Here is a 27,678-nt window from a genome sequence, read left to right on the forward strand (position 1 = left end):
TGAAAGTGTAGGATTACTTAAATTGACAACAAATCCTACGTTTGGTGGCAGACAAATCTCTGCGATTGTGTCCCCAGATAAAGCTGGGTTCATTTTAGTTCAAATACAAAGGAACTAAGGGTAAAAATATGTGATGGTGTAAATAACAGAGAAAAAAGCTGAAGTGTACTCCAAGCAGAATTTATTAGAAGTCTATTCAAGAAAAAACACAGACACCCTTTAAATTCTTATAAGCAAAGTCAATTACCTGAAAGCCAGGTATGAAAAACTTGTATTTTTAAAAATCAGTTACAGAGTAGAAACCGTACTTTTTTAAATATCACAGGCAACAGATATTTAAGTCTTCCATCATAAATGGCATCAAAGATCGGTATGAATCTCACAGCAAAGCTGCATGCAGATCTAAATTAAAATGGAAAGCCTTTGAAATATAAAGCTTTTGCCATGAAATTTGCAGTAATAAAGGTATGCTGCACAAAGATGTTTCTTTACCTTTGTCTTAATGACATTTTTCTGTAATAAAGTCATATGTACATTTAGATTTGGCTAGTAAAACCATTAATAAAATTTTGCATAAAATGCTATTTTACAGAATTGCACTATCCAGGTGTGCTTATGGTAAGAGTGGCAAGTAAATAAAAATGCATTGAAGATGTTCTGTATTATGAAAAGGGCAAAGATCAAATGAGGAACTCTGATTTTTTTTTTTAAATCAACACCAAAATGGTTCTGTACAAAAAAGTACAAAATGCTAGACTACTTACATAGTGATAAGATCAACCCTTTACCACCAGAAAAATGCAATAGAAGCTTTTGCCATCTATAAGGTGCTGAAGAAACCTAATTTGAATTGTTTTGTATAAAGCCACAGTCATTATCATCCTGTTTCATAATTTCATATATTATTTTTGCTTACCTAAGGAAAAAGAATGGTGTGTTCAGATATTTGTTTCATTCAGAAAAAAATACTAAAATGTATCAGTTTTAATAGTTGTGACTTTGTTTTTGTGTGTACTATATTCCTAAACAAGAATGCATAATTCAGATTTTGTTAACGTATACATATATATATAGTGAAATAAAATCAGTAAATTTGTGCATATTTTTTCAGGTGGCTATGTTAGAATACAACTTTGCACTAACACTGTTTATTTTTGTTCTGTAACTTCATCTTATAAATAAAAGCACTAACCTCTCAAATTTCATGTTGCTGATTATTATAACAAATTTAGATGCAGTCATGTAACGTTAGACATCAGTAGTTTGCTATTGTCGTCTATCTTCGTAGCTCGTCTCATCATTATCCACAAACTCTCAAGATTTCATGCCTCTTGCACTTCTTTAGTTTTAACAGAAAGCACTATAGCTTATTTGAAAAAAATGAGATTTAACTAATACAGTCACACCCATCCAACACACTTGCAGTTCCCCCATTTTAACTACTCTTCCTTGAAATTTTACAATCATTGTGCATATGTTACAATGTATAAGTGCAGGCAAAAAAAAATCTATATTATAATTGTCATATATCGTAAACCAGTAGAATAGGCAAACTTGTGATACAGCAAATGGAAAGCAACATAGGCTGCCAAGCTAAAAAGAAAGTGGACACTCAAACAACTTTTTAGTTTTTTTAAAAAGTAAATGGCAACTTTCTCTTTGTACCAGGTGGAAGCTGAGAATCAAATTTTTTGCATAGCATTTAATGCTAGTACCACAAATGTCCCGAACAATGCCGGTTTTCCCATGGAGATTCACCTGTGTACCTTCCATCAAGGGTTTCCTATTCTTTTGTTTCTAATGGGGGTGGGGAGGGGAGGGAAGGAACTAAAGCAGGAAAACAGGAGAAAGTACTTAAAATGTTGAAACAATTCCTCTTGTTTCATAAAAACTTAGTTATTCACACACTTTAGTTGTTGCTGTAATACGGCTGGAACGGTTTGACAGATGAGGATGGGGATGATGATGAACTAGATGACCTTTATTTGAGACTGCAAAGCAAGAAAACAGAAGGCCTGTTGTAGCATGTTTTCTAGCAGCTTTATGCAGATGTGTTGCAGAGATGCAGCATAAATAAGTAGGGGAAAAAAATCACAGCCTCTTGACATAGTTTCCAGGGAAAGTACCAAAGAATTTGGTTCTTCTTGAGGTTCCTGAAAGTAGAAGTAATAAATGAAAGATGGCAGTAACAGTAAGTAATCACTATGCATGCGTGGCCTTTTTTCAGTTTATGAAATTTCATTAGCACTACAAATATTAGGACAGGAGAGACTTTTTATGCTTGTAGAAAGCCAAACTGACCCTTTGCATTGCATAGCTTGATGAATTACATTTCCCAGTCATAAACTGTTCAATATAAGCACAGGAAAAGCAACTACAAGAGGCATAGTTATGTTATTTTATTTCAATTATGTGTATCCAGATTATAATTTGTGTTAATTTTAACATATTAAAATATTGAGCTAGTACCCTTGAAAGATATTTAACAATATTAATTGTAGTGAAATAATCTGGCATAAGGGTGGATGTCATCAGCAGGTCTGTAGGATTTCCAAGATAATTTAGGATTAGCAGGACAGTTAAACCCTTACTCACAGAGAGTAATACTTGCTTACACGAGTAGTCCCATTGAAATCTATGGATAATTACGTGAGTACATTCCACTCAGTCTAGGTGAGGGCTGCATGATAGTGCTCTTCATTAAATAAGTGGGAAGCTACCTATTGACTTCAGAGGGCTTTGGGTCAGGCCAGTCCCCAAAGACTTCAGCATAATCAGGGTTATGATGCGTGACAAATTACAATCAATTTGCCACTTAGAACACATCAAATTATACAATTATCTAAATATAAGCAAACTATGAGGGCAGCAAATATTTCTCAAATTTTTAAAAAAACCAACCAACCAAAATAAAACATACCCACAAACCATCCATCATCACACTTTTCCATCACATCAATGATATCTCCCTCTCTCAGCTCCAGTTCATCTTCGTTCCTAGGAGTATAGTTATATAGAGCCTGAAACCTTAAACAGGACAAACAGTGTGTTTTAAAAAAAATAAGTTCTTTTCACCTTTACTTAGCTAGAGGAGCTTGGCAAACATTTAAATTAACTTTTAAAGTAATATACTCCACTAAAAACTACAACACTGCATATTGGAAAACAGCAATGCAGGAAACTTTTGCCTGTATAAGTACATATGGGACCAGGTCCAGACTGGAATACACAGCATAGTTTATGTAAAAGACAACTCACGTGAGATTACTAAATTGTTTACAGTGGGATTCATACTGCTACGCAATGTAACTGAAGACGCTAATGCACAACTCCTCTCAACTCTATTCTGAGAAGGGGAGAGACCCCGAGGGAGAGGCTTTTGAGAAAGATAGTGGTGCAGTAGCCATGGCCTAAAGGGGAGGGGGAAAAGAGTAAAACAATGTGTGGGGGGAAGAGGAAAGTAAGATGCTGGTCCCAATATCTTAGGAGAATAACTAACTTCTCTCACTTCCTCCTGTGGTGTATGTCCCTTTTGCTCCTCCTGGATTCTGGGTCTGGCCCTCAGTGTAAGTTAGAGCAGCCTCAGAGGCTGGACAGATAAAATAAAAATAGATGGAAATGGAGAAAGTGGGAGAGAAAAGGAAGGGATAAAAAGGAAAAAAGTACGGTATATCCCTGGCAGAAATGAGACGCTAAAAGGAAGGCAAAAGGCTAGTTGCAGTTACATACAAGGAGGGGGTGGAACATTAGACATTTCACCTGGTTAATTTCTTATTTTACATATATGAGTGAATTTAGTTGTCATGCATGTGATGGCTTGAATCAGGCAGTATGTAGGACAAATTGTGCTAGCTTTCACAAATGTCTTTCATTCTCTCGCATTTCTACCTTACAGTACTCTCTACTTTTTCAATCCTGGCCTTTCAGTTATGCGATGGTGTGTGTGATGGATAAATGGCAAGAGAAATGAGACCACCAAACTCATTTTCTTTCAGTGCCTGTGTTAGAGGTGAAAGAATAGTGTATTAAGTTACTAGGGCTAGATACTGCTTATACAACAGTCCTGTTCAAGGAGTCACATGTAGTTGCAGCAGCTGAGGAGCATCTCAGGGATGGAATTCCTTTCTTTCTTCAGGAAGAGGAATAGTCTCCTAATGGCCCACCCCAGTAGCAGATTACAACAACTCTTACTGTGCCAGTTGGCATACTGTGGGGGTATAGTCAAGATCCCCCCACATTCCACTATACTTCTTTGTCCATTCCCTGTCCATCCATGCAGGGCTGAGCATACAGCTTTCCCCTTTGGCGTACAGTAGAAATGCAGGGATGCTACACAGCAGCATGTGTGTAGGTTTTTATTTTCCCTTATGCTGAGCTATAATCTGGCTCTTAGGTTGGAGGAAGTTTTAAGCACTCATCATCCACACAAAATTCCCATTTGCTTCAAGGAATTCCAAACTGGGCGATTAATTCTTCTGGTGGTGGGGGTCTATAAATCAGTGCTAGAAATAGCCAACTAATGGAATAATGATCTGCCTGAACAGAATTAAATGGGAGTTAGGTGCCCTGGCACTTATAAAAACCCAATAGGTGTCTGTGCACATCTTTAGGCACCTAAATACTTGTAAAAATGTGGGACTTTGGGGCTTAAGTCTCATTTCATTTCAAGTCAGTGAGACTTAGGCTACTTGGGCCTGATTCAAAGCTCTTTTTGAAGTCAACAGAAAAACTCCTATTGACTCAACTGGGCTTTGGATCAGGACCAGAGTGCCTAAGTCACTTTTGAAAACTGAACTTAAGAGCCTAAGTTACTTAGATGCTTTTGAAAATTTTACTCTTTATCTAGTTTTATCACTTGCTCATGCCAAGTTCCCCTGTAAGATGTGATAGAGCATTCTTGTTATCACTTTATTCACTTCCTACATTTTGCTCACTTTTCTAATCCTGAAGGATCCCTTGATAAACAATAATTTACAGGAGATAGTTCAGGGCCAGTGTAGCAGGCAAGCTGAATTATTATTAAATCTTTATAATTGGCATTCTGCTCAAGAAGTCTAAAAGTGATGGAACCACAAAATGACCACAAACTGGTTTTTAAATTAATTTCCATCTTTAACTGTAAAACATGGAGAAATATAGGAGTTTTTGTGAGTAACTATGCTATAGTACATTTATTTTAATTTGTGAGATAATATACCTTCATAACTCAGTTTTGCCATCAGGGCTTTCTTGGATGTCTTCCGACATTATCTGGATAACCGTGTTATCCCATGATTCTACTAGGTAGTTTACTGATTCCTTGGAAGATATGCTGGCTATTGTTCCCCTTCCTCAAGTGCCAGTGTTATATCTCTGGTTAAGTAGATAAGAAATATACTTACGGTTCCCCCCCACTGTGTATGTTTTCATGAGCAAACACAGGGCGCGGTGGCTGTAATGAAATGATTTGAACTGTAATAAAGGTTTAAAATTATTCCTGATTTAAGTCTAAGTAGGACACTGGCATGACACACGTTCTGTTTGAAAAGATAAAGAAAAGAGCAAGCTCTAGAACTTTTACAGGTTTAAAGACTAGACTATTTTGAAGGACACAGTAAAAATTAAAAAAAGACACCTTTTAATTTATCCAGTCTAAATCTTCTCATGCTGAAGGAAAAGGTCAGAGTTGAGCCCGACTGCTTTTTCAAATATCACTAACAGTGCAGGGAGATCCCACAAAACTCCAGTGGAAATAGCGCCTGTTGTTATACAATCTTTGCCTGAAGTGTGTTCTCAGACAAAACCGGAACCAGAAATCATTCTTCACAGTGAAATACGAGCACCCATTCATTATGATTTCTCTAGACAAACACTATTCCTACATACCGTATACACGCACACACATGCTTTTAGAAGAATCAAACTAATTATGTCAATATTATAACATTTTTAGTTTGGAAGGGAAAAGTTGGTAGCTATTTCCAGTGCAATGACCTTTTAAGAGTTCCCTTCCTTTTTAAATTAGCACCACCCCACTATGTAACAGATGCTTTTAATATTGCAAGTGAAAAACCGTAACTTCTAAAAAGAGCACATCATGTTATGAAAAAATAGAAAGTCATTTGTTTATATCTATATCCATATTACACTCAATCCATAAAAGATGGAGGACCTGCTGGTTGTAAGAGGAAAGCAATAACTAGGATTGTGATTACACTATTAGTGGAGGCTGCCCCTCCCCTCACCAAAGAGATTTGCAGTCTGGAAGTACTTTGGGAACCTTAACTGGTCTTTGATACCTAGGTACCAAAGATAACTCACACCACATATTCTCCTATGAATGATTGAATTAAGTGTTCATGGACTTTTTTTGATGTCATGGACCTTATCATATTCGTCCATACTTTTGTCTTCTCTAGGTTTGACTATTCCAGTTCACTTTATTTTAGGTTACTCTTGAAGGTCACGATGAAACTTAAAATAGGGAAAAACATAATGTCTTGTTTACGTGCAGTAATGAAGAAACACAGTATGATGTCATTGCTTCTGTGCTTTGGAACTGCACTGGTTTCTCAGCTGCTCCTGATGAAATTCAAGAGGTGGTCTCCTTTCTATAAATCGTTACTTAATTAGGGACCTGCCTACCTGAAGTGACTACTCAAGGGGCCAACACAAATTTGTGCTTGTTAAAGATGTTCTTCTAATAAAGATGAAATAGAATGGTACATTGTAGTTTTAAGGATACTGTGGGATAGTCTCTAATAACAGGTGATTGCCAAATAACACTGAAATCTGTGACAAGATGTCACTCTATCTCAAAAAATGTTTATTCTGGTAGGATTACTGCCTCTCAACAGCTACATAACAGCATCTGGGGCACTAAGGAATAAAGCCATGGGAGACAGTGCCTTCCTGATGACTCTGTAGGTGAGATGGTATCCTTCCTAACAGAGTGAGCAAACTACATAGCACAAGTTCAAGAGAGTTCACTGCTGTCAGTTTCCATATGGGACTATTTATAATTATAGAATGGGCACAGAACCCCTGCAAGTCTTCCACACCATGGCCAAAGGGATCAGTTAGCCTGGGGTGTAGTTGGAGTTTGCGCAATCAAGAGTAGGATCCGTTTCTAGTGAGTATAACTCCCACCAAAGTTACTGATGATTAATATGTGCATTCTGTGGAAGAATTCATGTCAAAAGTTTAAATGATCCTGTCAGTGTTGGGAGCTGGTATTTCCCATTGCATCCCTCATCACAATGGCAACAGAAATCTGACACTAGCAGGGAGCATAGGGAAATCCTAATTCTTGACATAAAATGGAAGTGCTTAGAGAGGTTCCCATCCATATGCACTTTGCTGCATATAAGAACAGGCAGACAGCATGTTAAATTGTCTTAAGTTGCTGGATCATGAATTTAAGAGTACTCCTTTAAGGAACAGTGCCCAGAAGTTTAAAAGCGAATACTCAGAATTTATGCTATTCAAAGTTTCCCTCAATAACTTAAAAAAAACTTTATACCATGATCACCCTTTTTACAGGCTACTTATGTTTTATACCAGTGGTCTCTAACCTTTTTATGCACAAGGTCACTTAAGTGCAACCCAGGATCTACCCCGCTCCATCCCCGAGGATCCGCCCTGCTCACTCAGTCGCTCACTCTCCCTCATACTCACTCACTTTCACCGGGCTGCGGCAGGTGTTTGGAATGTGGGAGGGGGCTCTGGGGTGCAGGAGGGAGTGAGGGGTACAAGCTTTGGGAGGGAGTTTGGGTGCAGGAGGGGGCCCCGGGCTGGGGCACAGTTTTGGGGTGCAGGCGGGGGTATGGGGTGCTGGCTCTGGGAGGGAGCTCAGGGCTGGAGGAGGGGGTTCGGTGTGCAGGAGGGGGCTCAGGGCTGGGGTGCGGGCTCCCGCCAGGCGGCACTTACCTCGGGTGGCTCCCGGTTGGCAAAGCAGTGGAGTTAAGGCAGGCTCCCTACCTGCCCCGGCCCCACACCACTCCCGGAAAGGGCCAACGTGCCCCTGCAGCCCCTGGGGGAAGCACGTGGCTCTGTACACTGCTCCTCTCTGCAGGAACCGCCCCCCGCAGCTCTCATTGGTCACAGTTCCAGTTCCCAGCCAATGGGAGCTGTGGGGGCAGTGCTTGCAAGGAATGGTGCATGGTGACCCCTGCCCCTCCCCCAGGGCCGGGGGGCATGCTGGCCTCTTCCGGGAGCAGTGCGGGGTGAGGGCAGGCAGGGAGCCTGCTTTAGTGGCTGCACCACTGTACATTTAGCAACTGGAGATCGTGATTGAGTGGGAGAGTCTCCAGGATCGACCAGTCGATTGCTATTGACTGCTTGGTGACCACTGCTTTATACACTGACAACTGCTCAATCTTAATTCATTACTAATAGTGCTGCCAGAGCTAAGCAGATCAAACTAAAGGGTTCAGAGAGAGACAGCCAGCCACACCTCTTTTAAAAAAAGATAAGAACAAAACTACTTCAGTGTTCTCCTCTCACAGAATTTCCTCACAGCCATGTCTAATTTTTCCATCTGATTTTTTTTTAAACATGCATCACTAGGTCATTTTAAAGCAAGCTTTTAGGTTAGGTAAAATGATGGTCTATCACTCTTGAACCAGTTTGCAAACATGATCCGTCCTGTGATTTGACAATTGCATCCATAATAGCAACTGATATATACAAGATTTCAAACAAAATTGTTATTTAAAGGTGGTGGGGTTTTTTTTTCCCCCTTTTCTTGAGGAGCCCTCTGTACCTTGGGTGGATAAATACAAATTCTTCCCTCTACAGACACTTTAACACATTTCAAAGCCCCCACTCCATGTCTACCTTATAGTTGAAGACTGGACAAAACTCCCTTTGCAGCCCAATTTGGCCCTAGCTGTCATGTGATTCTAGACAACTTTCTCCTTTGTTGCTCGGCACATGACTGTCTGAGTATTTTGCAGCACTCCCAGTGCAAAAATCGTAACATAAAAAATAAATGGACAGCTAGCAACACTACATATTAGAGTGGAACACATACAGATTTATACTGAAGCTAACAAGTTAAGCCACATTTTGATTAAGGGTTACTAATTGCACATTATAATCATCACAGTTTTTCATGTGGCTAAAATTACACATAATGTTATTGTTGCACACAAGGTTATTTTTACATTAGTGCACACAATTTATTGCAGAGAACATTATAAACATTCTCAATTTCATGTTTATAGAGTTTATGGGCCAGATTTTCAAAGGTATTTAGTTGCCTAAAGATGCAGCTGGCATAGGAATTAGGCACTTAGGACTTCTGAAAATCCTGCTAGGCACTCAGGTGCATATTTAATTGCCTAAATACCATTGAAAATCTGGCCCTACATGTCTGTCTGTCCTTCCTGATATTAATCCTGTTTATTTATGTGATGTGCATAAAACATTCTTAAAGTATCTTTGTTTTTCTGCCATGTAATGGTGAGAAATTCAAATGATAAAACAAAACATATTATCTGACTTTGGTAAACACTCATCAAAATCTGACTGATCAAGCAGAAATGGGAACAGGTATTAGGATTGGATTTAACACATGCTCCCGCTCTATGCTCTGTCTGCCCTTCCTCAGACCCTTGAATGTGATTTGAATCCCAGTGGCAGGCTCTATACACTCTTTTAAACTCTGATTGATGGATTGTTTCTTATTTGTTTGAGCGTTTTTTCTGCAAACAATAAAGGGTAACATCCTTAAAAACAATATTATAAATGACTGAATACCTTGAACATATGCCAAAAGAGGAAGAAATGAGTCAAGCAATGTAATACTACTGTCGTCTTCTCCATGTAATTCCAACACTATGAAGTGAGCTGTAGCTCATGAAAGCTTATGCTCAAATAAATTTGTTAGTCTCTTAGGTGCCACAAGTCCTCCTTTTCTTTTTGCGAATACAGACTAACACGGCTGCTACTGTGAAACCTGTTAAATATAGTATCACTGCTGAAGTCAAATAACGTTGACACGACAGAATGTAAAATGCATTGGTACTCAAGGCAAGAGAGAATTTTACATTCCAAACTTAATTAGAAATAATAGTACATAGCAAATACATAATGCTTTAGATATTCACAGAATTGTGGGGAGGGATAGCTCAGTGGTTTGAGCATTGGCCTGCTAAGGTCCCTTCCAACCCCGATATTCTATGAACTGTAGAAACAATTAATAAAGCATCACAATGCCCTTGCAAGGTAAATAGGGACTTTGATCTCCATTGTTTAGATGCAGAAACACACAAAAAGGCTAAGCAGAGACTAGTCTATGTCAGGTCAGGAGCAGAGCTGGGATGACAACCCAGGCTGATGGGGTACTGTTCATTGCAGTGTAGACTTCCGGGCTCATGGTGGAGCCTGGGCTCTAGAACTCTGCAAGGTGGGAGGGTCCCAGAGCTTGGTTTCTAGTCCGAATCTAAAAGTCTACACTGCAATCAAACAGCCCAGCAGCCTAAGCCCTGCAAACCTGAGTCAGCTGGCATGGGCCAGCTGCAGGTTTTTAACTGCAGTGCAGACATACCCTTAGGCAATAGAGTGATTGGGGTTACACAGGGACTTAGAGTTTCTAGCTTCCAATCCCATGGCTCAGTTTATTAGACCATGTTGCCTCCTGTGTAGGAGTAAAAGATTTAGGACTTTAATTTCAACAGTGCACAATCACAACTGTGTACACGAACATATACACAACTGCACATCTCATTTGCATGTATGTGTCTGCATGTAAGGCATTTTGGCATGCTGATGGCCAATTAGGGCACATTTATTGTAACTGAGCATGCAAATTAGGTGTGCAATTATGGGTGCCTCGTTCTGGGAATTAAGCCCATAAAGAATACACAACACATACTACCCAGTATAGCATCCTTTTACTGTTTTTTGCATCCCATCATACGGAGTAACATAGGACCTAAACCTTTAGTGGGAATAGAATCTATCTCCTAATTTGCTTGCTAACAAGCAATATCACTGCCGCCTACCACCTAATTTCTGGTTTGTCTTTTTGTGATGTCTCTGGTACATACCATTTCAATGGGAAATAGGGTTGCCAACTGGCTAATCGCACAAACCCAAACACTCTTCCCTGCCCCTTCCCCAAGGCCACGCCCCTGCCCCTTCTGAGGCCCTGCTCCCGCTCACCCACCCTCACTCACTTTCACCAGGCTGGGACAGGAGGTTGGGTGCGGGATGGGGCTGGAGCAGGGGGTTAGGGTAAGGGGGGGTTTGCTGGTGCTTACCTTGGGGGTGGCATGTCTGGCAGCAGCTCCGAGGCTCACGGGCGGCCAGGCGGCTCTGTGTGCTGCCCCTGCCTGTAGGCACCGCCCCTGCAGCTCCCATTGGCCGTGGTTCCCCGTTCCCGGCCCATGGGAGCTGTGGAGTCAGCGCTTGGGCAGCATGCAGAGATCCACTGGCCGTCCCTCCTCCCAGGAGCTGCTGCTGGACATGTCACCGCTTCCAGGAGTGGCACGGCGCCAGGGTAGGTAGGGGGAGTCTACCTTAGCCCCGCTGCGCTGCCAGACTTTTAGTGGCCTAAAAGCTCCTGGATTGACTTCTGTAGCCTTTAGGATATCAAGCCCAATTCTGGGAGACTGCTGGCCAAACTGGGAGGGTTGGCAACTGTAATGGGAAACAAGAATCCAGCAAAACTAGAGAAACACAAATATCTTGTGGGGGGAGGAGAATACATCTCCCCTACACGTAGCAGCCAGAGCGGGGGGAGACGAACGTAAAATCAAAGGGCAACTGCACAGCAAAAGATCTCTGTGCGCCATTGCAAATCCATTCTGCTATCAACAGTAAGAGGCAAAAGCGGTCTCAGATGCTTTTGAGACAAAGTGCACTGAATGTTAAGATACACGTGTAAAGCATTTTGGTCCTAACCAAAAAAACAAGCATAACACACAAACTATATTTTCATTTAGAATCTTCTTGAATATTAGAGCACATAATATAAGACCAATACGTACACTCTGTAAATAATTTGATCTTTAGATAAAATGCAATAGATGTAGTTACTGACTGTTACGAAAGGAAACACTGAAGAGAATCACAGTTGCAAATAGCAGTGCTGGGGAAAACATGATATCAAGTCAGTGCAGCACACATTGCTATCGTAACAAAATATTTTCAAAAGAAGAATATGAATGCAAAAAATCAAGGAATATTGAACACATTACAGAAGCCACATTACATGCAATAAAGTCTAGATTTTTTTGGCTATCAGAAAGGACATTTTAATAATCTGGAAATGCTTTGAAACAAGAGGAGCCATTTAGAAAACAGTTGAAAAAAAATAGAATTCTGTCATTTTTGATGTTTTGTGAACACTGGGCAATCCAGTGGAGATACAATATACAACAGAACTGTAACATAAGGTGCTGTACACAAAGAATTTCATTATGATTTTATGCAAATCATTTTTGTAGTTTGACAGCAGCATTGCAGCACAGCGTACTGATAGTATTCAAACATATGTTATCAAACAAAGAACAGGGAGACTAGCTATTTAAACTCCTTATACTAGGGGAGAATGCTGACATCACACACTGGGCATTCAGTACCATACCCTGTGTGAATAGCTGTGACCTCTGACAGGTGAGTTGCAGGATCTCTTAGTCATCACAGGGCTACGAGGAGGTTTACCCATAACAAATATCTCTCTCTTTAAATCAGCCTGAAAAAACCATAAAAATTGTATAAGTTCATAGCTTAAGTACAAAGCCTTACAGGGGATTTTTGCTGCTTCGTTTGCGCATACAAACTGGACATACTATTTCTTTAATTAAAAAGGCCCATGTGTTAAAATGCAAAGAACAAGCTGATCTGTTAGTCCAGCACACCTGTGCTGTTGCTATTGTATCACCTGAAGCATTGTTTAGTTGCTCTGGCAGTTGCACAGACATTTACAACTACAACTTGCAAGATTATTCACCCATGACCTTTTTGGGATATGATCTAGCACTGCAAATTTAAATATTGAAGTGACTATTAATAATATAGAACACTCAAAAGCACACAGCAGAAAGTTCATAGTGAACAGGGAAATACTAGCAACTGATATTATAGCACTTTGATATTAAACTGAAAGCACTGCTAAAATCTGACCCACTTTCTGAGTGCATGTTTAAGTCAGTGGAGGATGATAAATGAAAGGATATCAGTTAGGCTGGTGCCTATGTAAATTAGCTTTCAAAGCTAATTGTTTCATAGAAATCAAAACTTGTCAGACGAAGGGGGTGTGAAGAAAATGAGAATTAATTGTAAGGAAATGGTGAAGTGTAATATCCTCATTGGAAGCCTGGTCCTTTGGATTTTGTGAAGAGTTGTAATTGAAATGTTTGTACTGAGAGTGAAGAATGGGGTCCTTTTACAAACTGGAAGAATGAACAACAAATGCAACAAGAAACCCAAAGAAGCCTTAGACGGGGGCCAAGAAGGGAGAAAAACTCCTTAAGATTCCCTTTGTGGGGTTTCTTCTGATTTCTTCCTTCAGAAAATGAAAGTTTCTCCACCATGGAAGAGTCTGGGGTTCGACTTCCAAGCCCTATGGATATCCAGGGATCTGCTGGAAATCTTGCACCAGGCCTGGCTCCCTTAAAGGGGGTTCCACAATGAGACAGATTCACTGCTACATACTGTGGATGTGGAGGATGTGTTGCATAATGTTCTCCTTGTCCCCAAGCCTGCCCATTGCTTGGGCCACATGCTCCCTACTCTCACATCCAGGACTAGGAAACATAGTGCTGCTTAGGAAACTGACCTGCCTCCCACTGTGCAGGCAAGGGATGATCTGTTTGTCAAAGGACTTTTCCATATGTGGGTCAACAGGGTGTACGCTGCCTTTAAATACTTACATTCTCTCTGCAAGATAAAGGGCTCTAAAAGAATGACGACATTAAAGAGACTTTAAAATCAAAGAGCTAAAATAAATGTTCTAGTTTTGTATATTTTTAATGAGACTGGCTTAGACTTGATTTGACTTTCCACTATCATCTCCCCAATACTTTTATAATCACACAGGGAAGATTTTCAAAGGAACAAAGGGCAGACAGGCACGCAACTTCCACTAAAAGTCAATGGGAGTTGGATACCTAAGACACAGAGGCCTCATCTTCCCTGTGAAAAAAGGTGTGTCCTTGAGTTTGCTAACACATGCTAACTAATTCAAGGTAAAATCCTAGTGACTCCAATAGACAATTTGTAGTTTTCACACAAGTTAAGGCCTATGGGGGAGCCTAATCTTTGAGTCAACCTGTTAACTCATGTGAAAACTACAAACTGCCTTGTCTTCACTAGGATTTTACCTCAAGTTTGTTAATATGTCAGCTAACTTGAGCTAAAACTACACCTTTTTTTTTTTATAGTGATGGCAAAACCTACTGCCCCTTTAAAAATCATACCTAGAGTTTCTTATATTTCACTGTCATTAGTCTCCTCTAAGGGTATTGGCAAGCTTCTACATATATCTGTAAACCAACCTTTTGTCTGACATGAGCAAAGTTATCACAATATTAATCTTATTATTCCCTTTATGTTGTAGGGCTTTCCCTCATCTTGTGTATTTTAGTTTTGTACTCTTTGGTGTCATTAGTTGTTAAGAGACTTAAATGCCTGGCTTCTTAATACAAAACCATGCAGAGTTCAGCATGTTACCCACTGATCGAGACAAGTGGAATGGGAATAGGAACTATCCCTTCTTCTGAAATCCAATTCATAGCCTAGAGATAGGGGGTTTGTGAGAGCCAAATGGATCAGTATAATGTTAAGCATTATACTTTTGACTTACTACAAGCTGCTGGGATGTTAGTTCACCTGCCCATTGCTGTGCTCAATCTTTGCTGCTAGACATAGAATTGCCTGCTTATCAGAGGCAGGAAGTGTTGTCTCCAGAACAGATACAGAGGGCTCATCAAAACTCATCAGTCAATGGGAGTCTTCCTGTTGACTTCCGGGGGGTTTGGTTTGGGCCTATACTGATGACATCCACAGAGGGAATTGCTCACTGGCCTTCAAAGATCATCTAGAGTATGGAACAGGCAGAGAACTGGGGACAATCAAGAAAGACAATTAAGAGTTGTGGATCGACCTCTGTAAGAAAACCCCCCCGTCTTCTAGTTCTTATCATTGCTTAATCTGCATTGTCTTAAAATGAGACAATAAATGTCCCTCTCTCGATAATTTGCACTTCTTTCCCTTCACCACTTACAATGAAAAGCAACAAAATAAAATCCAAAGTCAAAATTTGTGCCCTGATGTGTATGAACTTTCAGCTTGTTGTATCATTTCAAAGAGTTGAATTTATATTTCCTTTCATTTTGGATTAATTTTCCTTGTTAGGATTTATTGATGAATGCTCAATTTATACGAAAAATCTCAAGATCCCCTAGAGCTAATTTCAAAGACTTTGTGCGAGTTGGTAACATTTCCTGAATTTTGTTTGTTTTGATTTAAAATAAGTAAAAGCACCCATCCATAAGCGCTAAGTGCCCTTTCAATTATTCAAAATTATATAACCAAAATGCAATACAATTAGTTCACCCCTTCTAGCAAGGTGCAGCACATGCTCAGTTATTACCAACCACATACACAGGCTGCTACTACAGTCCTCTCACTTCTCTTCTAAACCAACAAATGGTCTTTTTAGCATGCCCTCAAAGTAACCAAATCATGGCAATTTTTAGACCAGGGAGGAGGTTATATCAGAGCCCCAGGGTCCCGTCGGAGTACACTCCAACCTGCAACTTATTCTCTATTATAGGATGGGGATCTTGCATCCACATCTCTACTTACTGCAGATACTCTAGGTAGTGTATCACAGGGAGAGAGGTGGTCTCTTAGGTGAGAGATCTGAAGCTGTCAACAACATATCTCTTTCTCAGCTGGGGAAAAATGGAACACCTTAAATCTTGTTTAAAATCAATCAGTGTTTTTATGGTGATTTTTCTCTTTTCTGTTTAAACTAAATGTAATGCTCATGAAATTAACATCTCTGGAGCCTGACTCCTTCTATGTACCCACTAAAGACCTAGAAAGCAAGTGACATAATTTCAGACTTCTCTGCACTGCCCTGCCGCAGTGCTTCACACCTGACCTGGAAATATGTCTTGAGAAGAGAAAGTTACCCATACTCTAGATCTGTTCCTTTTTTGGTTAATGAGACTGACAACAAGAATGCTACTAATGGGTAAGTGTGATGGGGTAATTGTGAAGTACTTTCTTACTTGACATTGTTATTTAATTATTTAATCTGAAAAGGCACTACACTGCTAATATAACATTCGAGCTAGCTACATGCTTATGCTATGAAATATTAGTAACTGAAAAGTTATATTTAAAATTAAAAAAGATCAATCTTAGCATCATTCCTTCTATTTGTCAAACACACATGGAGACATGCACAAATTCACACTCAACAAGTGCAGTTACCTTTAACTTTGGTGAGTTTATCTCCTGTCGGTAGGACAGTTTGGAAAGGAGAGGAGGTGAGTGGGGAACAGCAGACTGGGAAGATGTGGAGACAGACTGAGAGGGAGATGCCTTGGCAGAGTGAAATGGAGGACTAGAAGGAAGATGAGAAGGAGAAGCAGAAGGCCCTTGTGTCCCAGAGGAAAGTGGGGCTGGCTTAAACATTTAAGAAAGACAACAAGTAATCATGCTGTACAACCATCAGTGAAGGACATAAAGTGCAGAAAGAAGAGTAATACACCACTAACAAGCAGAGACAGAGAGACCCCTAACTGCTGTACTCAGGCTGATGTTACATTCATCATAAGTCAGTAAATCTAATGTTCTGAGGTGAAATCACTCATAGTCTTATCATATTCTACTTACTTCCTACTACTACCCTGTCTTTAGGTTCATTCATTTGAAAAACACAAATATGGGATGGGAGTAGGTGTATCTCTTGTAATATCATAACTGTATACTTGGAGGCCCTCTAATATGTCTTAGGCTTCATTTTGAAGTGCTCCGCAATGAAAGTCGAGGGTGCTTCTCTCCCAAGAGCTCAGTATCTTGAAGGATTGGGCCCTACAGGAAGTTCTGTTAAAACTTCAAAATGAAAACTGCCTTTAAATATACTATTTATAAGAGGCACTGTTGGGTTAAATTAAGTCCAAATTTTAAATGTTATCAAAAGAAACTTTTGCAAAACCTAATACTTTAAGTTTTTCAGAAATTACAATTAAAGCAGTTGTTCTTAGTTAAACATTCCCTCAAATCTCCCTCTTGTTGAAACAGAGAGAAATATCATTCTCTGTTATATGGTACCCTTATTTTCTCCAGTTTTGCTTTCTCTGCTAGATAGCTGCCATCACAATAATTCTGACCTGAAAGGCAGAATACGTGACTTTCTTCATTGGCCCACTAGTGCTACCCTTCGAATTATCTGACAGAATGAACACTCTCAAACATTGCAGAAATAAGACCCTGAACAAGACACTGACTATAAAACAGAGCTCAGACTGATTCAACTGATTTCATTTTGTGATATATGCCATCATGTGCCAGCAATGCCCCTCTGCCATGTACATTGGCCAAACCGGACAGTCTCTATGTAAAAGAATAAATGGACACAAATCAGACGTCAAGAATTATAACATTCAAAAACCAGTCGGAGAACACTTCAATCTCTTTGCTCACTCGATTACAGACCTAAATGTGGCAATCCTTCAACAAAAAAACTTCAAAAACAGACTCCAACAAGAGACTGCTGAATTGGAATTAATTTGCAAATTGGATACAATTAACTTAGACTTGACTAAAGACTGGGAGTGGATGTGTCATTACACAAAGTAAAACTATTTTCCTTTGTTTATTTCCCCTCCTACTGTTCTTGTAAACTGCTGGAAATGGCCCACCTTGATTATCACTACAAAAGGTTCCCCCCCACCCCTGCTTTCCTGCTGGTAATAGCTCACCTTTCCCGATCCCTCTCCTTACAGTGTGTATGGTAACACCCATTGTTTCATGTTCTCTGTGTACATAAATCTCCCCACTGTATTTTCCACTGAATGCATCTGATGAAGTGAGCTGTAGCTCACGAAAGCTTTTGCTCAAATAAATTGGTTAGTCTCTAAGGTGCCACAAGTACTCCTTTTCTTTTTGCGAATACAGACTAACACGGCTGCTACTCTGAAACCTGATTTTCATTTTGCAAGTCAAGAGAAATGCAAGGAACTGAGAAAAGAGGATACACTGACAAAATGAATTTTGTAAAAAAACAACAACTTTCAATTTTAATAATGTAAATGTTTTAATATCTTAAGTAAATGAATGTGTTAGTTAACAGCTATAATTTTTATACTGGCAGTGTCCCTTGAAATAACCACAGCATAGTTTGTTTTCAGGGTTACGTTGTAGTTTTTAAGCCATGAGAACAAGTTATGAGGGCTGCAAAGTCTTACAGGGATCTATCGGGGATCTATCTATCTTACAGGGATCTATCAGGGATCACCTGTTACCCATATATCTGAGTTATAGATTGGTTTGAACCAGATTAACTGCTTTAACTGTCTGACCGTTTAAACAAATTTTATAGAGAAAAAAAAAGTTACTAAAATTTTGCCTAGAAACATTAGAATTAATTTTATATAAATATCATGTGTTAATTAATTCAGGGCCATCTTGTGGCATTTAGACATTGGCATGCATTAGGGGCACTACAGAGTTGTGCTGGTCCAGGGGGAACTGTGGGAGGGATCATGACTTAGAAAGCATGTGTTTCATGGCCAAACTTAATCTGGCCCCTAGTTATTAGTCATATTCTTGTGACATGAACACACTATAATTAGCTAGATGGCCAAATGACACATCTGAGAGGTGAATAGCTAAAAGTTTCCGCAGGTGATTCCTCCTCATTCTTTCAGGAGTGCGCGGATAGCTTTGCTTTTGGGAGCTCCCATTCTGTCAGATAATTCAAAAGGTAGCACTAATGGGCCTGTGAAGAAAGCTGTGCATTCTGCCTTTCAGGTCATTACTATTGTGATGGCAGCAGAGAAGACTGGAAAACAAGGGCACCATGTAACCTAGAATGATATTTCTCTCAGTTTCAGCAAGAGGGAGATTTGAGATGGGAGTACTGTTTTCTCTGTCATTAAGAATATCATATATAATTTATTTAATATAATATAACCCTAATTATAATACTGTATGTATATGTATAGATACACAAAAATATATTAGAAAAGTCTATACTAATTATACTGGGAGTAACTGTATGAATGTAGAAGCTAAATCGTAAGAAATTAAAATACCTCTTTATTGATACTTGATGAACTGTATATTTCATAAGGTATCATATGCTCGCTTTGAATTGCTATTGGAGATTTTATTCTGTCATGTCTCAGCGTCTCCTCTATATACAGTCCTGGCATTTGTCCTGTTACATCAGGTGCACGTCTGTAGAAATTTGAATCTTGACATTTTGGCTGGCCCCCTTGGATTACTGGCAGGCGCACCTCACAGGTTTCCTCTTCCTGTTCACCACTTGCCACTAGCATTCTGGCTAGGGAGCCACATTTAGAAGGCTCAGAGACAGCAAAAGCCGTGCTCATGGTTTCACATGCTTTTGTAGGAGCTGATAAGCTTCTGGTTTCTTTGACAGCTGGCGATCCAATCATCTCTTTCAGATCTTTATATTTTCCTTCATTCATTTTGATACCGTTTGTTATGGGCTTAAGTGCTGTGGCCTGAAATTGGATTGTTGGAGGAAGTGATACAAAAGTACATGCAGAGAAGGGCTGAAGAGATTCAGAATACCTGAGAGAGGTCTTTGGTGATGTAAATGGAACAAAATGACCATCCTTAACTTGGCAAGTAATATTAGCAGTGGGCACTGGAATAGACTGGGATGCGGTTAATCCCAAAGAGTTGAGTTCCTCTAGATCACAACGAAAGCTGTCAGGAAAAGGTGCAGGAGTTGGGGCAGGCGTGCTTGACGGTGGAAAACCAACAGTCAGTGACAACCATTCATTGGCGACAGCCTTGAGATTCCCTTTATTAGAATCTGACCAAGGAGAGGAATGATATCTGGGAGGTGGGGATGATGCTTTGGAAGCCAACTTTAGAAATAAGGAAAAGCATAGGAATTAAAAATAAATAAACAAACAAAATGACCTTGGATTAAGATATGAGTAGCGTAAGCAAAAAAAGTTATGTGCCATCTTCTGGATTATAGGATATTATTTCAGTGAGCACAAATGTCTGAAATCATTACTACATGAATCAGAATAGCTGAATTTGAAAAGTGAAACTATATCAGGTTCTGGCCTAGGGCTTAAATGTCAAACATCAAGACAGATCTGAATCACGGAGTCATGAAGGGGAGCCTAAATTTGATCTGCTAGGATTATGTTATTTACTGCTCTATGCTAGTGAGCCTATCACAAGTTGTTATATAGTACACTCAAGACTGCTGTGATTTCCCCAAACCATTATTTTCAGAACAGTCATACTGTTAAAAGCACCTTGCTCACTGTGGGTGCAATTAAACACTAATACAAATAGAACAAACCAAATAATTTCTAATTTTCCTAATGTTAATGTTTGCTGCACCTTCTGGTGGTGATCTTAAAGAAACATCTTAAATACACTGCATACTTTTATTAAGGCATCAATAGTTACATAATGCATTTTTTATTTAAAATTGATGTAATTGTGAACAAATAAAATTACAGTTTTAGTTAAGGTACATACACTTAAATCTAATAGAAAGTAGACAGTAAACAATCCTTTTTAAGATGGTGACAGCACAGTACGTAGCAATATATTTTGAGTAGCATTACATAATATTGATTGAAGTATCCTTCTGGTAAAAGAAAAGTCCTTTTGTACGAATGATAGACTGGTGAGTCATACATACACTGCATCTGTAGATATCCATTGCTTCAGTAAATACTGAAAATGTATTTTTTGTTACTAGTAATCCTCAAAATTAAACTGGCATGAAAAAAGTATTTTAATTTCCTTGTTAGAATAACCTAAAACAATTCTAGACTGCACATCTCTTTAGTTATCTGGCTACTTTAGATTTTAATTATTACTGTAGAAAAGAAAATAAGGCTTTATTACTTATACAGAGTTTGAACCTGAGAGACAGACTGCGGAGAAGAGGGCAAATTACTTACCTCCTACTGAAGTTTTCTCAAGGTAGATGGCTTTATTTTTGAGAAGTTAGACAATTCTTTGGTATAGGATTTCCTGATATCCAGTTCTCTTGCAAAATTTAATAGTTTTGAGTTTCTTTATTTTTGACAATGAACAGATCCCACATAACGCAAACACTATTGAATTATCTCTCTCCCCCGCCTCCCAACAGAAGGAGCCTCTAGAGGCAGAAAGTAATACAATGGGTTACATGTTATATACATGAATAGGAGGAGGAAGAATAAATAGAACCCTGAAGTTCTGATCATGCTAAACCCTAGTACTCAGTTGGGAATGCTTAAGTTTACTAAAGCCTCTCCAGCTATTGTAAGAAAAGAAGACTTAAGACACTTTTTCCACACACGTAGCCTCTTCTGAATATATAAAAGAATTAATGGATGAGAAGTTGGTTTGAGAGATTTTAGTACAGTATTTCCATTTATGTCAGTGCAGCAACTGCTGCAGAAATTCCCTCTGTCACATAAAAGACCTTGAGTTTTTTCTTAGAAAACAGATACTGACATGCATGTGTGCAGAGATCTGTTCTAGACTCTCTGGGCCTGATTCTCCACTTCGTTACAGTTTTATAGAGAGGTAACTGACAGAATATACCCATGTCCACATCCTACATACTATTGTAATAATCGTTGTACAAAGTATGTCTTATAAGGTATCATTTGAAAACTCACAATTTGCTCGTCAATACTGTCCTGATAAAATGTGTGGTAACATTGTATGTGACATTATAAAATTCCACTGCATGGTGTTATTAACACATCTCTCGGTGCCCTATTCCCTCCTGGTCAAGGAAGGATGCTTTATCAGAGCAGTCTTAGGGGAAGATCTTCAGCTGGTGGAAATTGCCATAGTTTCCTGGCGTTTATGGAGCTATGACATCTACATCAGCTGAGGATCTGCCCACTGCTATGTGTAGTTTTCTATCACAACAAAGATAATTTGAACTAACCAGCAACTAATATGAAAAAATACAGATCAGGGACAGACATTCTGTTTTCTTGTTTAAGCTCCAAGAGATGGAGACCCTTCAAGACATCATCCAAACTCCTTCTGATTCCAATCTCTTCCCCTAGAGTTGGTCTTTTCAACTTCGAAGTGAGGGAAGATGTAAAATATTTAAATATCAAAGAATTATTGGGTGATTTTAACTTAAATGTGAGTCTCATCTGAACTTAAATGCTTTGAAACCACAGCCCAGCTCTCAATGGAATGATGAGAACCTTAGCAATGAGTTATGTGATAAAGAATTGGAACTAGGCGGATCTGAAGTTGGCTAACTACTATAAAACTTAAATTGTTTCTACCTCCAACCCAAAACTTTTATTGCGTGTGAAAAAATAGCAGCTGGCATCAAGAACCATCTCCTGATCAAGCAAATCTCACATTTGATGCTATTAGTGTTTATCCATAGGCACAAAATTCACAGGTCAGGCTTGTCCATCAGGGACACATTTTGGTAACAATTGGGAAGCTTCTCCTATTCTAACATTGTAACTTAGCACTAATATATGAATAACTGTCAAAATATAGATGAAAAGAAGCAAGGTAATATATTACTGACATCATGAAACAAAAATACACCAATAACTGAACAAAGAGAGCTTACAAACTACACACACAAAACAGAACATACTCTAAAGAGATAAACAAGTAAGAAAAGTGAACATTTGAAGGGTTTTTTCTCTCCTTCATGTTCAAAAGTTGTAGACCGATAACTCTCAACAACAGTAATTGAAGCCACATACAAAAATCTTCATGCTTCTATTGCCATTAAAGAGATTGTGTACAAATCTTTGTGAGAAGGTAGTAATATTTCAGCAACTGAGTAATTGATCAAAGCCTGCTCCTCATCAAGAACAGAACTTTCAATGGAAATCAACTTTTCTCCCATCAGACAACATAACTTGTGATGGTTGCATAGACTGGGATGGAGGGGGGGTTCAAACACTTCTGAAAGGTTTGCGAGTGTTCATGACTAGGTATAAGAAGTTGTAAAGAAGCTTGGTTTCAAGTTATAGCTATAAAGATCTGAACCTGAACTGTATTGCAACGTGATGACATTTGCATCATTATAGCTTAACACAAGTGCTATCATGTTACAAAATCACCCAAGGAGTCTGCTCTATGACAAAAATCCATTTCTGCAGGGTGGGTGACAAAAGGAGGCCAGTCACACAAAGAAGACATTGGCTGACTCCTTCTCCTTGCACCCAAGGATGGACAGGGAGAGCACAGGGCTATTTTTGGCCAGCTGTGTTGTGGCCTCATGCAAACTGCCCTCTCATGCTATTCTCATGGGTTCTCTTTTAGGGGACTGCAAGATCTTCTGGTCTTTGTCATAAAAAAAGATGTTCATATTGCAACATAACAGTCTGCTGAACATAACCCACGATGCTCAAATCTGTTCCAAGTTGCCAAACAAGTTTTGTTCTGGTTGATTTGCTGCCCAAACTCTGCCTGGCCATTCTCTAGATAATGTAATGGTTAATTACTAGACTTGCGGAGTTTGGGATGCATGAAGGATATTTAAAAAATCTTTGGAAATTAAGCCTTTTATGTCCTAGATTTTACACTTTGAATTTTATAGACTTAGTGTAAACCAGCAAGAGTGTTAAATGCCATAGTGTATCCTAAAAAATGTAAAAAATAAAGTTGTACAATGAAAATTTGGCAATGCAACTCTATCTTCAGAAAAAGACCAAGTAGTAAATATATTTTCTATGGGTGGGATGCATGAATTTTTAAAAAATGTATATTGAACTGTTTATTGGTTATTTTACCAAAGATTTACAAATTGTATTAACATACTCTAGGCATGATGGAAAAACAAATCGTCCTTACCTTAGTGGAACTTAAATGGTGTATTCTATCACTAGAATAGCTTTGGGGTAATGGAGGATCAGGGTAGTCACCAGCACCTTTTGATGCATTCTTTTTGATGACTTCTACATAGGAAACAGGGAAGATGCCTTGTCTGTTGGTTCCTGGTATTTTACCTTCATACCAGTTTTGATCAACTCGCTTAAGAAGAATTACTCTGTCTCCCTGTAATGCATTATCAAAATTAATTATCAGTGGACAAGTGATAACTTTGTTTTCTGAATAGTTTGTATTTTTATCTCAACATATCACAGTATTTTTCCATGGGGGTCCTTTATGGCCCTGGTCAGAGCCTTCAGAATCTCCCCCACTTTCCCATTAACTTCATATAATGCTATCGTTCCAGCAAGAGAGGGCCTGTGTTGGTCTATGAATGCCATTCCTATACCAGATACTAAACAACAATTGAGGTGTTCTGCTCAGTGGGTGTCTGAGTTCTGAATTAAAGCTCAGAACTTAGATGCCTATATGGCAGTACACTATTCTTCCATTAGACCACTGACCTGGCCCCTTTCTGCAGTCAGTAATAGTGACTGTTGTATTAATTTAAATGTTTTGCTCCTCACATTGTTTGGTTTTGTATTTTTCTTGAAAATCCAGTAAAGATTAAGAAAAAGGCCATACTAACGTACATCTCTTCTTATTAAGATTTTATGGACTCCTGTTTGTTTTATATAACATAGATTTTATCATGTCTCCTGCAGGACAACTTTTTTTCAATCCCCACCCTCCCATCTCGAAGCCCTCTTAGTTTTATGTGATTTTGTTTCTGTTTTTGATTTGTGAATACCATAAAAGCATCTCTAGTTAACAAAGAAAAGCCAGCTACTCTTTCATCAAAACCAGGCTATCAAGATACCAACTCCGTGAATAGAAAATCCAGGAGCGATAAACATGAATGTTTACAATGTTTATAAACAGAAGTTCACATTATAATGCTCACGTTTAATATTCACATTGACAAAATTAATCCTTCACTTCCCTCTTCCTGATTTTAGGGCATACTAAACATAGCATGGGCCTGATCCAGCAAGACTGAAGTAAATGGGTGCTGGATCAGTCCCTAAATCACCATCAATAAGGTCATGTCCTGGGCTCAGTCATATCAGAGGAAAAATAGATCAGTGTATTCCTTCCTACCAGATCATCTGGCATCAGCCTTTTTTCACCAGGAAAGTGTGAATGCGGCAGAATTGCCCTATGGATACAAATTCTTCTACGTGTTACCAGTACAAAATCTTGTTTTGTTTAAATAGTCCTAATGGCAAATGTTTTCAAGCCTGCATACCTAATGTTAAGCATCTGGATAAACAACTGATTTTCAGAGATACTGAGCACTCTTCAGCTCCCAGTCACTTCACTATGGGTTATGAATATCACTATCATTTATTTTGGTTGCTAATCATGGCTTATGATACCTAGATTTAGGAACCAAAGTTTTCAATTTTACGTTTGTTTTACTAGTCAGTGTAGTAGGTTTTATGTGGAAGGTGTTTTCATATCCATATTTTTGTAACCTTTGTTCTGTATATGAATAATGCCCTTTCATCACCAGATCATCTGGGGATTAAACATCTTATGATAAAGATGTATCACTTGGTGAAATACATTAATATTTAGTATCTTGCTATGCCTAATTTGGAATTATTCAGTAAATATGGTTAGATTTGTAGATTTATGTTTAAGAATACCTACTGTATTTTAAATTACAATATGCTGTTGAACCAGCAAGAATTAGTATTACACTAATAATTACTAAAGAAGAAATAGTTCTTTAATTAGAAACTTGCACCAAATATCTTACAGCCATGATAATAGATTCCAAACAGCAGAAGTCTGTATTATAATAAAACCTCTTAAAATAATATCCCAAGTGTGTGACAATAATATGAGATTAAAACTTGGAATTATGGTATAGTATTTATTTAATATATTGCTGTGATATTCAGATTCCAGACAACCCAAAGGGAAACCAAGGTGTCTGAACCCCAAAGAATAAGCAACTGAACTGCTTGCATACAATGTTATTGTGTATAATTTTATGTCAAGTAAGATCTTTTATAAAAGCATGTAATGTTCTGAACTTGATGGTCATTAGGAGATATGTATACAGGTTATGTATATGTAGAACATTGTAACTGTAGCTAGGATGCATCACTTCACAACGGGGGGTGGGGGTGAAGCAATGAGGCAGGGAGGGGTACCTCTCAGGCTAATTGTTCACATGAAACTAGCTCCAAGCACCTAGCATTGTACAACCCAGGGAAAGACAATGGTAGCCTATTTAAGTTAATGGGAAGACACTGAAAGTGAAAAAAAAAAAACAGCCTTGGAAAACTCAGGCCATGTCTACACTATACTACAGGTCGACTTACTGCCACTACTGTAATTACTGTGGTTTTTCCACGTCTACACTACCCTCCTTCTGTCACTGGCACGTGTCCTCACCAGGAGCACTTGCACTGATTTAAGAGGAGCAGTGTGAGGAGCAGAGCGCCCTGGCTGCAGCCGGGATCCAGTTGGGAGTTCTGCAGGGAGCCCACAGCCTGGGCTCTCAGCACTGGGCAGGCGAGGCTCCGGCTCTCAACAGCACTGGGGGTTCACAGCTGGAACATTCTTCCCTCATCCCCCATCCCTCACTCCTCTCTACCCCACCTCCTGCTCAGTTTCAAAACAGGAACCCTACCAGCAGTGAAACTGACATTCTTGTTAATTTCACAGCTCTGGCTGTCAGTCACTCTGAGAGCCAACAGGCAATGCAAGTAACACAGTATCTATACAGACACTGCATTGTGTGAACTATGTTGATCTAAGCCTTATGCCTCTCATGGAGGTGGATTTATTAGGGTGACATAGTGGGCGAGTGACAGCGGTGGGAGGAACATTGTAGTGTGTATGTTTACACAGTTAAATCGATGTAAGGTGCCTTACGTCAATTTAACTTCGTACTGTAGACAAGCCCTAAGGAAGAAGGCAGTTTCCCTGCACTTTGTAACCATGAATTACCATAGTCTGAGAGAAAGAAGAAGTAAAAACAAACCCACCAATCCTGCAAATCCTGTCAGACAGGAAGGGGTTTGAAGTGAAAGCTATCCAGAAATGGAGGTCCAGCATCTAAGTGGGGAGCTGTCTATGAAACACTGGATCCCCTCTGTGGCAGGGGGTATGCAGGGAAACTTCACAGAGTCAATAGGTAACTTGTATTAGAGAATGGAATTTAGCTAACATAGAAGTGTAAAGCCTGAGATTGTGTCTTTCTGTTTATTTTCTGTGTAACTTGTATTCGTTTGCTCTCCCTTACTATTTCATCTTTGAATCTGTGACTTTTCTATTAAATAAACTTTTTGCTTATTTTTACCCCAATAGGTCTCTGGTATGCAAACTGTGTGAAGTGTGTGTGTCAAAGTGAACTGATCACTGGGGGCAGGTTTTACTCCTTCTGAGGCGCCAAACCAGAGAGGAAAAGTCTGAGTACCTTGTAGTTAAGAACTCAGGGAGACAGATCTGCAGGGACTTGGGATTGGAAGTTGCTGAGGTCATCCTGCAAGAAGTAACTAGGCAGGTGGAAGCGAGGGTTGAGACCCATTTGTAGGCTGATGTCAGGGTTCTGAGTCATAGCAGCACAGT

General features: G+C 39.2%; 2 protein-coding genes across 6 annotated transcripts in view; both read right to left on the bottom strand.

The window, feature by feature from the left end:
- Positions 1-219: 219 nt before the first annotated feature.
- Positions 220-27,678, bottom strand: part of SORBS2 (sorbin and SH3 domain containing 2) — a 276,988-nt gene continuing 249,529 nt past the window's right edge. For all 5 annotated transcript variants that reach the window (XM_084627086.1, XM_084627085.1, XM_084627087.1 and 2 more), the window contains 4 exons: positions 24,013-24,216; positions 5,382-5,431; positions 2,921-3,027; positions 220-2,153 (listed from right to left, as the gene is read on the bottom strand). In XM_084627086.1, coding sequence (XP_084483212.1) covers positions 2,092-2,153; positions 2,921-3,027; positions 5,382-5,431; positions 24,013-24,216 — 423 coding nt within the window. In that variant the 3' untranslated portion in view covers positions 220-2,091. The remainder of the gene's footprint in view (positions 2,154-2,920; positions 3,028-5,381; positions 5,432-24,012; positions 24,217-27,678) is intronic.
- On the bottom strand, positions 19,254-20,890 carry LOC311520102 (uncharacterized protein; the record flags this gene model as incomplete). The annotated part of the gene is made up of 2 exons (XM_084627341.1): positions 19,254-20,069; positions 20,870-20,890. 2 exons carry the CDS (start codon positions 20,888-20,890, stop codon positions 19,254-19,256), a joined length of 837 nt encoding a protein of 278 aa, XP_084483467.1.

Source organism: Lepidochelys olivacea (assembly GCF_965140295.1).
Source record: "Lepidochelys olivacea isolate rLepOli2 genome assembly, chromosome: 4".
In the NCBI taxonomy this organism is placed as follows: Eukaryota; Metazoa; Chordata; order Testudines; family Cheloniidae; genus Lepidochelys; species Lepidochelys olivacea.